At 33.9% G+C, this 13770-nt stretch overlaps 1 protein-coding gene across 2 annotated transcripts in view; it reads left to right on the plus strand.

The window, feature by feature from the left end:
* Positions 1-13770, plus strand: part of LOC142979158 (6-phosphofructo-2-kinase/fructose-2,6-bisphosphatase-like) — a 35498-nt gene that overhangs the window by 1690 nt on the left and 20038 nt on the right. The window contains exons 1-2 of one of the 2 annotated variants that reach the window (XM_076123942.1): positions 1752-2259; positions 8641-8984. In XM_076123942.1, the coding sequence (XP_075980057.1) occupies positions 8651-8984 (334 nt within the window). In that variant the 5' untranslated portion in view covers positions 1752-2259; positions 8641-8650. Of the gene's footprint in view, positions 1-1751; positions 2260-8640; positions 8985-13770 lie in introns of those variants that run through there. The other variant, XM_076123941.1, reaches the window with a different exon arrangement.

Raw genomic sequence — 13770 nt, forward strand, 5'->3', positions numbered from 1 at the left:
TATACAGAAATTGAGTAGGTACTTGATTTGATGAATATCTGATACTGAAATGGCTTATGACAGTTATAACAGTAAAGCGCAGCGCTGTAACATAAAATAATCAGTGGTTATTCATTCTTGGATACGGAATTTTGATACAAACTTGATCTATCATTTATTTGTATGTTTTTTTTATATTTCGATCAAAAAATCCTTCGGATTCCTGCAACTACCTTCTTTTAATTCCAGCTTGAAATGTCTAAAATGGTTTAATTTGTTTGATTTTATTAAGATAATAAGGTATTTCAGCGATGAGTAGAAACATAATTTTTACATTATATTTTAGACAATTTTTAATTGTTTAGGGAAAACATTACAACCATATTAAATTACTATAACGCAGGTACCTACTTTCCTTCACCAGAAATGAATAACGCAAACATGTCATATTTTTGTTGAATGGAATTACCTATGAGAACATAATACCTAAATCATTGTTTTCATCTTAGGTACGTAAATGTTGTTCAGTGACTATAATTTTGAAAATTTATGCTTCTCGTTAATGACATTTCTCACGTAGAACAAGTAAAGACCATTAGTAACAATAACAAATAATATTTTTAGGTAACCGAATAGATAGGAGCTTATTTATTTTAAGAAGTCTATTTGCCTCTACTATAATAGTCGTAGTACGATTTTTGTTACTTGTTTTTGTTTTTTGTTCATTCAAGTCTTTTTATTTTCAAGACAAATTGCACTAAGTTATCTACAATGGGTCTACATTCCTGGAATAGTTTTGATAAAAAGCAAACTTTTTGAACCCACAATGTTATAGTTTCTCGGAAGAATCTGGTAAGTTTTTATAGGTACCTGCATTATTACTGAAAATATGTTAATATATATCTACAATAATGCTACATTTTTAGATGAAGAAGACGAGATCTGTCTTGCTGTAATATCATTCGTGCGCCTTGAAATATTCCGTGTGTTATTTTTTTCATGTATTTCGTCACTCACCGATAACTTTAGTAGATAGTGTTGTGCAACTATTTTCTTGCACATTTGTGTAACATTTTTATGTTTGAGTTGGAAGTTGTCTTCTTTTGAATGCTTGTAAATAATACAATAATGACGATCAAATTAAACTAATGGAGTGCAAATGATTAGGTTAAGGTACTAATTCAATTATTTTTATAAAAAAAAATATTAAACGATTTTGTTGGTACAGTTAAGTAAGTTTTTACCTATCTTTATTGATAAGGGATGTCCAGTTAAACTTTGGAATATACCGTAGTGATAAGAGTGTGTGGTATAGTGAGTGAAGAATGCCCTGAACTCCAAGATAATACGGATGCTGGAGTGATTCCCGTGATCTTTGTATTTTAGTGATAGCTTCTAGAAAGGTTAATTAATGTAAAACTCGCACTGTCATAGATTGTACGAGAACATTCTCGTATTTTTCCGCTGAACGCTGCACTTTCGTGATGACTGTACTTCGTAATGCAAATTGATAATTAAATCTTTGTTGTACTCGTTATCATGTGCAGTGTGCATGATTAACGATAAAACTTAATTCTAAGATGCATATTCTACTGTTCTGAATTTAGTTTTCTGTAGTCATTATGAATGTGTGATGTATCCTGCTATCCATGCATATTCCTAGTACTCAGTGAGGATAGCCAGAAAAGTACAGACAGCATGCCAAATCACTCCCACCACGCGCCGCCGCCGCCGCCCGACGCTGGCCGAACGAGAATCGATGTCACACGAAGTCAGTTGTACTCCGGCTGACGGCTCCCTTCCATTATCGTATCGAGTTGTGGCTCGCTTTCGCCACGCTGCGACCCAACGCCAGTCAACATACTAAACACTCCACGTTATCACACGGTGCGGTACAAAAACACTCGTATTGTCGTTCTTGCATTCAGAAAACCGTCAAAAACTTACCTGTTCGCGACCGCATATTTGTTACAATGAGTAAAATAAGATCGGGCGTAAAATAGAGACGGGTCGAGGCAACGCAGTCGACATTTCGTTGTGGAACGCAGAACTAAAGATACGAAGCTGTATAATTACTGTGCTACGTTTCCTGTGCGATGTTGGGGGAGAGTTTTGGTTAAAAAGTTGACACTAGACGTATATTGGGACTTATTGCGAATGTGTATTGAAACGTTCATCGCTATTCACGGGCGCACTGCTATGCGCCACGACTTGGTGCATTTTATAAGACATACATCCTCTGACCACTATTGCGAAGGAAGAATTTAGTTACTGAAGCAGGTGAGTAAATGTATTTTAAATCAGGTATTTTGCAATAACCTCGTCGTTCATTCTAGAAGCTATCGATGTGTTGTGTTGTTTTATATTAGCATAATGTATTGACAAAACTCTGTATAAAAATGGGCATCGAGTATCGACTAAACATAGTATTGCAACGTAGCAAATTCATCGATTAGTCACATGAAATTCCACATGCGTTATGAAGCCCGCATGCACTTAAGTGCACTTGTAAACATGTCAGGCAGGTACCTCCATTAGGGAAAATAACAATTAGAAGACAATAATTTGCATTTTGTAGTATCTGGATACTGCAAGGCATTAAAATAGAATTGAGAGCAACGAGTGTTTAATCACTTCGGTCGTGAGCCGCTAACGACATGATTACGTTGATATAAACAAACAAACAGGCTGTTATAATGCGAGCACAAGCCTTTGTTTGTATGCATATTAATATTCAAGTGGTCAGCCTTGTCCACGGTCTGCTTCACCTCAATGCGAAGAAATATAAAGCGAACTAAGAAAATAAAAGGTCTTAAATAAAAGGTCGGCATAGTAATACACGATGTTGCTAGATTAGAAACTTGATTGAAGCCTTTTCTAGCCTGTTAATAACTTAAAAACTGGCAACATAATAATATATGTAAAGAGGAATAACAGCAGTTTTCAAAATCTTGAATTTACAAAGAAACAAACACATCCTTTCTATTTTGTTCCACTTTGTTGTTGTTCTAATAAATCAATTAAAACCAAATAAAATATTTGATACACCGAACACCTGATCTGAAATTAGGATTGAACAAACGTTAAGGATTCGTAAAAGAAAAAAAATGGTGATAACACATTGGTGAACCCTTCGGTCAGAAGAAAATAAATCACACAATTGGCATTCAATAGTTTCGAAATAAAAAAAATATTTGTCGATGGAGCTACCGCTACAGATTATGAAATCATGGACTGGAGATTGTCTATTGCAAAATTGATCAGTGTGGACTTGTAAATGGGTTCTTTAGTCTAGATTACAAAAGAAATAGTAATGAAAGATGACCCACAATAGAACAAAACAAGATGACATACCCACCGAGTCACTTCTCTGGAATAGTAACGTTATAAATATAGTCCTAGTTGTATTCAACAACAGTGGCCCCATTTTACTTTTGTAGTGGCAGAACTGGACAAATGAAATTCGAATACAAACGCTTACATCCTCAAGGCCTAAGACCTTCAGGTCAACCTAGATACCAGAGCAGTTGTCAAGAAATTATAAAGCTATTTAGACATTAGAATTTAGACCATGTTGAGTGAAATATAAAGCTTAAATCAGCATGTATGATGTTATCTTAAACAACAACTGCTGTAGCCCTCGGTTTCAGTTACAGAAACGCATTATATTTAACACCTGGACCGATAAAGAGTGTCCATAACAATGGTAACTAAAATTTTACGGCTTTCAATACAACGAAACCGTAAACTAGGCACTTAAATAAACATGAAACAAATTATTAATCGCTCGTTTCGTTGCCGTTCACTTATCTCGTTTTGTGCTGCAAATATAAGAATATATTCGAAATAATAAGCTCGGAGAACTAATAAGGTAATGCTTGAAATATCCAGTTATTCTACGGTAATATGAAAAAGAGGTTGTTGTTGTTGTGCATCTCCATATTGTATCCCCTCTCTTCCTCGCTCAGAATAAAAAGGCCGGTTGTTCGGTTATTTTTTAAATTCCAGCATCGCCACAGATAAACAAGGCAATAAAATAGTCTGTCTATGGTCGGCCGCAGTTCCCGCCTTCACTGTATCGGCTGTCATTTTTTTCCTGCATCAACTGTTTCGAGTTACGGCATAAAATATTGTAAACATGTCTTTAAAAGTTGCCCTGCATCCAGTTATGTTCGGTTTCAACCGGTTGCCTAATTTCTGACAGGCATTTAGAGAGTCGTTTGGCTTCTATTTAAATATTGAGCGTCACCAGATGTTAGTTGAGGAGAGATAAGCCGACATTTTGAGTCTATCTCCAGACAGTCGAACGGTTAATATTGTGCAATAAGCTGATATCTTAGCTATGAGATAGATTATGAAAGCGATTAAAATTAATCAGGTTATTGAAGCAATAAAATGTGTATTTTAGGCCTTCTGGGCAGCTATAGAGCGATGTAGGAAGATATAAGTTCTCTCGTTCCCTTTTAGTTTAATCAGACAAGCATAATGTATGCTTGCGACTTCGTTAAAGGATCTTCCGAAGTAAAAAGAATCATATCAACGTTAATTCAGGCTATAAATATTTATGCTAAATATTAAATCTATTTGGTAGTTATTGCGTGAACGAGTTACAAACATCAATGCCTACATCCACGCTAACTTTCCCGTTATTGAATAGAGCAGAAGTTACATAAATCTTCCTATTCTTTTAATTATCCTAAGTGTATAATCTGCACTAAAGTCACGTTGCAGCGTAATGAGGACAAGTAGAAATAATTCACAATATTTATGGTAATCTGCCAAACGGTCAACGACATCGTTAAAAGGATTAACTTTTAAGCTAATTAGTTTCGTTAATTAGTAGAAATAATCATGGCTTAATAATCCTTGCCCACTAATTTGCATTTAAACATTTTAAGTACATATTAATTACTTCTAATTGTAATGCTTATAGAAGTTTCGGTTTATTCACCTGTATTTTAAGATCAGCTTATTGTGTTAAAATATGACGTTTAAGGAAATCGCGTATTTTAATTTTCGAAAATATAAGCTCTACTAATAGTAGGAAATGAAATAGATTATGTTAATGCGTCAGTAGTAATGCCTACATATAAAAGAACTTTACTGTATCCAAAATACAGTAGAAACAAAATCTAAACCTCGTAGAGTCGCGCTTACTTTTCATAGTCATATTTTTTTAGATTTTATTATTTTCATTACACCAATCTCTGACTTAGCTTGACATAACACTACCGCGAGTTTCCATACTCAATACTAAATACCAAGAATGTTTCCAAGCTTTATTTATTTGTATGTATAAGTAAATAAACAATGTTAATACACTTTAGTTAATTTAATGACAACATTGACATGTAATTATTGCCCTATGTCGTCATCGTGCATAAGACGGAGGTAAATTATGCATGAGCAAATTACAGTGAAAACTAATTTCCTATTGACGTATGTCGGAAGGAAGTTGGTACAAAATGTGAAGGCTCTATCGTAGCACAATCAAAGTGAATCAAAGTAAAGTATGTGGTATGAAAAGGCAGGGGTACCGATTTTCTAGTATCAAGAAATATTGTACGAAAATCTGATAAGCGCCTCTAGCGGGCGTTACTGAAACTATTTATATTCGCATTACATCTTAAATGTCAAACTCTCGATAGCATTGACTGTAGGAAATCGCGCTTCAGAGTATTCGGGTATGAGAATAGGGAATGAGTGACAAAAGAATAGAAACGGAAAACTAGTAGCGAATTTTTAGCAAAAAGAAATTTAAGTCTAAAATCTAAAGCCTGGATTTCTATTCCACATGGATGTAAATAGATCTAATGATACTACTGTTATTTAATGTCTCATATAACGGTGTTGTATTTCAAATGTAATGCAACCTCTTGTGTAACTTAGGCTCTCTCGTTGCCAATTGTTCAAAGGTGCATGTTACTTTGTATTGCCAGGGATAGTAGGCATTCTTGTGTGTGCATTTACATAAAGATTCCCAGTGTCAATATTGACATAGGTCCAGAGAATCCAGCCATAGCTGCTTGTCATTGAGATGAAGGTGTATAAGAACTGAATATTTCATTTCAATAGATTATTCTTTTGGTATACTGAAACTCTGATTAATACATAATATGTTTTCTATGATTTTGATATGCTAGCATTCAATGTGTAAAAAAAATCAGCATGTTTTCCACAGTAATAAATTCGGTAGCGACTTTGGGTTCATTAAAGTTTAAGAGTCCTTTCCAAGTATCGCGATGAATTAACAAATGAGTATTAATGAGTTCATCCAAGATCCTAATTTAGTTCTCGAGGAAAAGGATGAGGTAAAACATCGAATGATCAAGAATAAGTTTAAAATTACATCCAACTGTACCAAATTTGACAACAGAGTGTATTGACCCCGCCGCATTCGTATTCGCAAAATCTGAACTTACAAAACAAACAAGCAAGCTCATTTACCCCCGGGTTCTGAGGTACATTTAGCGGTAGTTTATCTATTCAATAGCGTTTTTTTATATGAGTCTAGACACTATTGAATAGATAAACTACCGCTAAATGTATCTAAGAAACCGGGGGTTAAAGTTTTAAAGAAAAGGGCCTGTTATATGATAATGAGCTTAAAGGCATTAAAGCACGTTTAAATTGCTCATTAAAAAGAATGGCTTGATTGGCTTAACGATAGTGAAATCTTTCACCAAACATTTGCATACGTCAAATGTAAACACAATGAAACTTGTTTGAATACTGATTACAGTAAACATTTAAAACTTAAACTCACCAATGGACGTCAATAGACTTGAAACGAAAACACATGAATTATGGATTTATTTTCGTCCATCAGCGAAGTGCGCAAAGAATACATTTACTATGTTTTGCAATCTGCGTTTAATTTCGAGCAATTGGCTGTTATTTACTTCTTAATAATAATTAAGAAGTCTTTGTATGTAGTTCAATGTAACATGTTCATTTAAAAACAATTTTAATTAAGCTCTTGAGATTAAATCTAGTCAGTTATTGCGAATATGACAAAACTGCGAAGAAAAATCAACTCTATTTATCTAAGGATAAAATAATTATTTTTGTTTGTGAGCTGTTTCTTATTAAAAAAAATACTGAAGTATAAAACTGAAATTTTCGTGGCTTGGGTGAATAGTTATATATTTTGCTTGTAACTCTGTAAATGAATTGTTTTTCGTTTTAATTACGTAAGCGTTATGTACCACCAACAACGGCTAGTTTTCAATTCCTTTGGTTACATACATGTAACATTTCACTGCGTTTCACCTTATCAGCCGGAAAAGTGGTTACAAAACAAAACAGAAATAGGCTTTAGCGAAGTTTTAAATCGAAATATCTATTTACAGAAAGAAACTATGCAAACCCACTTTTTAAAGTAACAAAAATTTAACGCCGCCGCGCCGTAATATTTTTTTTCCAATTTATCCGACTATTGATTTAATTTGGAAAAATGGTTTAAACTTTGGAAACAACAAATATTTTTTTAAACATGACGTGTCAATTTGACAGGTAATAAATTAAAAAAATAAACATTCAAATAGACGAAATTATAAAACGCTGTGTTTACATATTTTGTTTTTATTTACATAGTCATATTATGATGCAATTCTAATAATAGTGAGGTTATAATCTTATTAATAATATGGGGTGAGGAATCTGTAAACACGGATATATGAACGGAAAATATTGAAGCGAAAGTAAATAACAAGATAACGATAATTAATGCTAATTTAATTAGATAATTAGTTGAAGGGAAAGGGCTTTAATTTCGACATCTTGATGTCAGTTTAAAGATACAGAACTTGTTTTTGTTTTGGTCACCGGACTCCGTTTTTCGGATGTACCAAAATTGACTAATGAGTAGGAGTAGATTCTTTAAATACGAAAGTTTGTTTAAATGATAACCTGTTTATTTTATCCCTCTTTCAATATCAAATATTTCGGTTCAGTACCTGGGAATACCCTGATTAACATAGATTCAGTTGCCGAAACCATTGTTACTGAAAGAGGAATACTCCTACTGTATTACCCGAGAAATCTGACCAAATGGACAAAATCGCGGCCACAAGTTAGTTACAATCTAATTCTCTCGAAAGCTTCGTATTTTGTATATATTTCTATTATATTTTAGTTATTATTTTTAGTATTATGCTTGCCTATATCTTTGGTTTGTTTGTTATCTTCTTGACCCAATAAATTATTATTTGGCAAAGAATCTAAATCTATGTTGTCGTTACAAACCCAAATCTGAGCCTAATTCTATTTAAAGAAACTCATTTTGGCAAGAACTTTTTAGCCGGCTCTATCAAAACAAATGCCTAATATTATCATTTTAAAACGTAGAAGAGAAATGGCACTAATTACTTTTTATATTTAATTACAGCGTAATATAAAATAATGTTTATCTTATTATTTTTAATTAAAAATAATGACCATTATTAATAGGATAATAATAACGCATTCCTATAATTAATTAGACACTAATTGAGGTGGAAGAATTCCTACAGTGCAAATTAAATTATGTAGGTACCTACCCAAAATATCAATATAAAATGTCACCCGAAAAATGTGTTACGTATTGCATAATATTTTTTCAACACACACAAATGACATGGCGCCAACTAAAATTTTAACGTGTGCGTTTTTTTGTTTCAGGTCGCTATTGATGGCGTTACTCAGCATCCAGGGCGGTTGGTATTTGTATTTTTGGCTAATATACTGCAAAATCTATTCAGCTATTATATGGGTGTTCGGCAATCACTGCCGCGGTTCTGATAAGGCTCGCTCGGTGATAACCACTGGAGTTAGCGGACAGTCGCCTGGAGGCCTTCAGAGAGTGCGCACGCGTCGCCGAAGAGCGCAACAGAATCGAGTCAAACACATTGTGGCTTTAGCGAGAAGACCCTCTTTGAGAAGAATCGTGATGGCACCAGGAGCGAGCACCGCCCACACAATGATGGAGGACAAAGAGAAAGCGCTTCACGGAGCTTTGGCAACCGGTGAGTTCCTTGTTTCGAACTTGTAATTTCGGAAACGTGTTCAACATTGTGACGTGTAAACTCTTTTGTTTTATAATCACGATCATTTCACGTTATTTTAATGAAAAGACGCTTGAAAATACATTGTTAAGTCACGATTTTGTTGAGTTTTCTACAGTCGGGGACACACCTCCGGCGAGAGTTATGACTGAAGCGTGTTATTGACATACATTTGAATAATTTACTGGACGTGTTACCGAAATACACAGTCGCCGGTTTGCATGTATTGTTTGTTATTTTTAATGTTGAACAGGTGCACAAATATTAAGTTTAACAATGAAACGTTCAGTACAATTTTATTGCATTTAATGCTACATTGCAGAGTTATCGAAGTGAACATAAATAAACTGGAAAATGTAAAAATAGCACTTGTATTGATTGCAATATGAATGGATTGAACAATATAGTCCGATGAACATTCTCTAAGGAATTGCTTCCTAGTTTATTAACTTTGCTAAGGTCAATATAAAAAAGTACCACAAAAACTATGAATAAATTGATTTCGCACAAACAAAAATACAGTTTTATAGAAGGTAGGCCTCGTTGTATTTTATTCGCCTAAAAAGTTATAAAACAGGTAGTCTTCCGCCTTTAAATATGCTACTTTAAATATGTATTTATTCCGTGTTAAGTTCTTTATGTCTTGTTTACACATACTTTGTTTACATACAGTTGTCCAAATGCAACGTTGAAATCTTTCAGTGGAAAATCAGAGTGTAAATAGATCATTCCGACTAAGGGCTTGGCATCTTATCAAATGAAATTATGACTTAAGAATTTCGCAACGGAAAATATGAGGAAGATGAAAGAATAGTAGACATTTTCCTTCAGTAGAAAAATAAATAGTAAATTGTAGGTGTTAATTCAATGGCATTGTTTTGTGTAATCAGTCAGTATAGTAAGACCTTAGCTCTTGGCAGATGAGTAAGGTTCAACTCGCGTGCCACTGGGTGAGACGGTAATTAGGTAGAACTTGCAGATTGTCATGGCAAGCCGCCAGTCCCGTACAGTCTGAGAAATTGTTCACACAAGTATCCTGCTATATTTAGTACTTTTCATGAGCAGACTGCGTGAAATTCAGCTTAGAAACACCATAGAACGCCATAGATAGTCTATCTGATATGAATTAGTCGTTAGTGGTCGTGATGTACAGCCTTTCATTATGCAGATTAGAAGTGAAATTGAAATATTATCTATATCAGCTTTGTGATATATGATTCATAGTCCAAAAGTCTACTGAAACTGCTGCTTAGATAACATTATTTGGCTAATATTTAGGTGCAAAAGTTTTTCAGTTCTCACCGACTATTCTTTGTCCGATTCAGACATAATAAAGGCTAAAACAATAGCACAATAGTATTCACGACTTAGTTTCGGTCTAGTTGAAATAGCATACAAATCTGTGTAGGTATTTAGTATTTCTATGAATACAGAATGACTGGCTTGGCGCTAACACAAATCTTCAAGCCAAAACTATGATTTACTAGAAAAATAGTACTAATGGTTGTAAAATTTTCCTTCAAATAAATTTGTACATGTTCTTAGAATTTGCTAAATGTGTGTCGAGTATAAAAAGGCCACGATATGTTTAATGTGGGCCGATGAGAACTCCTTACGGTCAATTGCCTCGGCCATCAGTCGTTGCCAGATATAGAGCAATAAGAAAACTTTGCGAACTTTGTACTGTACTGAAATAGCCGCAGTTATTACATACAATCTGCAGTGTGCATCTAAAATGGCGGTTAGAACAGCAATACTGGCTTTATAGCCCAATATTTCGATATATTTATATGAACTTTGATGCCAATGATGCTAAAAGATTTTATGTCAATATTTTTTAAAAATTTTAAGGCTTTTTCAACGTTTCGAACGCGGGCATTGCTTCTTTTACGTTACTGAGGGCATTGTGATTTAACACAAGCACTCGCGAGCCACGACTCGAGTGGTAGAGTCCACTTACAGACACGTGTAGGTATAATGATGGCCGCTGCGAAAGATCGATACTCGTTTTACTTATTCATACCTTTATCAACCGTACACGAGATATAAAAAAACATTATTACACGAGACTCCGACCTCTGAAATGGCCTTAACACATGACTCTACCCAGTTAAAAGTAGTTAAAGTTTATTGTTAATCTAAAATTTTAAAAACTATTTTCTGTATTTCGAAATGTAAAAAAGATGAACCTTTTCTTTCAACAACGACATTGGAATTCAAAACCGCGTCATGGTAGAGGACGCTTAAAAAAAACTAATCGTGCGATGTGTGACGTCACAGCCACGCCTCCATTTAGGAACGAGAAAGATAAAACATACAGCCAATAACACCGAATGTTTTACACAAACAATTTAAAAAGTCTTTATCAATTTAAAACAATATATTTTTTTATACAATTCTTATTTCAAAACACTTTCGAGCATAACTTCTAGAATTTAATGACAAAGTTTATTGAGCCTTAACAATACTGGCAATCATTTTAAAAACAATACAATCTTTAATGCATAATAATAATAACATTTTAAGAAACAATTGTAATCAAAAAAGATAAGGACAGATAGCGTCTCGGTAAAAAATAAAAGCCTCAATAATTATGAAGTTTAAATATAATTGATAACATTACAATTTTAGATGTTAGCGATTAGGTGTGTTTTTCAATGTTATCTATGCCCCCTACTAATTTATCAGTGGGTGTGTTGCTATGTTAATTATCGAACAATTTCTCAACAAATATTTACATATAAGTACAAAGACATTTACGAAATTATACCGTATGACATAATCGAGATAAAGTTGTTTTTCATACGAACGAACGACGCTTAAATCATCATGATATGGCAATACTGGCTGCATAAATGGCAATTTTTCTAGCGATATAAATTATAAAGAAAATTAATAAGCGATTGCAATCTTCCTGTAGTAAAGTAAGGTATATTGTCGTAACATCAAATTGTAAATTTTACGACTGTAAGCAATTTGATTTGGCCGATATAACTTGCTTACCTATGAGTTAAAAGAATATTGTTTGCGCAATTATGTTTTGAGTGGCAATGCTCGCTAAAATATGTGTATTTGTGTGTAATCGTACTGTTGTAATCAAACCAGACGAAACTATCTGAATGGTGGGCGTGGGTTCGCGTTCTGGATAGTAACTACCATTTAATGACGACATTGCCCACGCCCGCCCGCGACCATTTTTTATGATGTTCGGGTTATTTTTATCTTTACAACGTTAGTCAATGAAGTAATGACTTTATTGACTTCTCGTATCAATATTTATACAATGATAATGATTTTGGATAACGATATTGCAATTTCATAATAGGAAGACCATTATTATGGTTGATAATAAACCTTAACTTTTTAACAAAAGAATTGCTCAAGTAAAGCTCTTGTATAAAGTATTTGTAGAGGCATCCTGTTGGAGATGGAGATTAGAATCTTTATCGTTTCTGCATTACGCGTGTTCCCACGTTTTGATAATTCATTGACTCATAGAAAGTCAGTAACAAGTTGTTTTGACATGAAATAACTAGATAAATTTTCTAAGAAACACCGCTTGTTATTTTCTATTTCTAATCTACGCGTTCAAAGGGGTCAATCCTAGGAAAACACGTATTTTGACCTATGATTGGTGATAGCAGATCAATAATATTTTATTGATTCACGTACCGAGTGCATGGCATCCCACGTCATACCATTCAACGTGCACTGTGACATTAATTGCGTTGCATCTGGCATGTCACAATAAAACGTAACAGACTTAAAATAAAAAAAAAGAATTGACACATTTGACAGCATCGTTAATTTAAATGATGTTTCGACATTAGAGTGCTATTTTAGCAGTTGCTAGGAAGCCTAGCAATCGGAAAAAGCCGTTCTCAATGACAATTACTGATCTATAAAGGTTCCACATTGTTCCGAATTGTAGAGGCAGATTTATTGTCTAATTTATTTCAGTCTTTGAAGTAGTAACGAAGCGGTAATGTTGAAAAGCGTGAAAAATAGCTTAATTCAGCTGTAAAGTGTATTAAATAAGTCCTCCACTGAATACACAGTATTTGAAGCTTAAATAGGTTTATAAAAATACAAAGTTACTTTATAAAACTTTAAAAGAATATTTGAATGACATTTTGAGTACATATTTTATATCAACCTCGAACTATCTATCGGTCTACGACACCGACATTTATCTATGGAACTCGTTCCCGTTTTAAAAAGCATGCGATGCAACGTGACTCGATGGCACGGAAAACTACACTCTATGCACATGTTTCATACCTTTGCCGGCAATTAATAATTTGTTTTTTTATTGATTTCTTTTTCAAATATTTTCTTAATCAAAGAACAAAAGAAATTAATCTCAATAAAGAAGATATAGATGGCTTCTGTGTTTTTTAATTTTCTTGCAAGATTTGTTTAAGTAAATTACCACATTAATACTTTTATGTCGTTTTTCATACTGCGGTCGTTTGAAAGTGACCGTTTCGCGTTTATGATTGCTCCGTTTCTGAGATCACGCCACCAAAAATAAACACGTTTTTCTGGACTGGAGCCGATAAAACATTTTTTACATAGACGCCACTGTATCAATTGGCTTGAGAAACTTCAACACGTGTTATGACGTATTTAAAGCAATTGACTTGATGAGGTCAGACCACCCGACTATCATTGGAAAATCGAGATAATTCCCACTTTCCGTCATTAATCAAAGCGAAACTGTTTGAAATCACAACTCTGCGTTTGC

Source organism: Anticarsia gemmatalis, chromosome 16, assembly GCF_050436995.1.
Source record: "Anticarsia gemmatalis isolate Benzon Research Colony breed Stoneville strain chromosome 16, ilAntGemm2 primary, whole genome shotgun sequence".
In the NCBI taxonomy this organism is placed as follows: Eukaryota; Metazoa; Arthropoda; class Insecta; order Lepidoptera; family Erebidae; genus Anticarsia; species Anticarsia gemmatalis.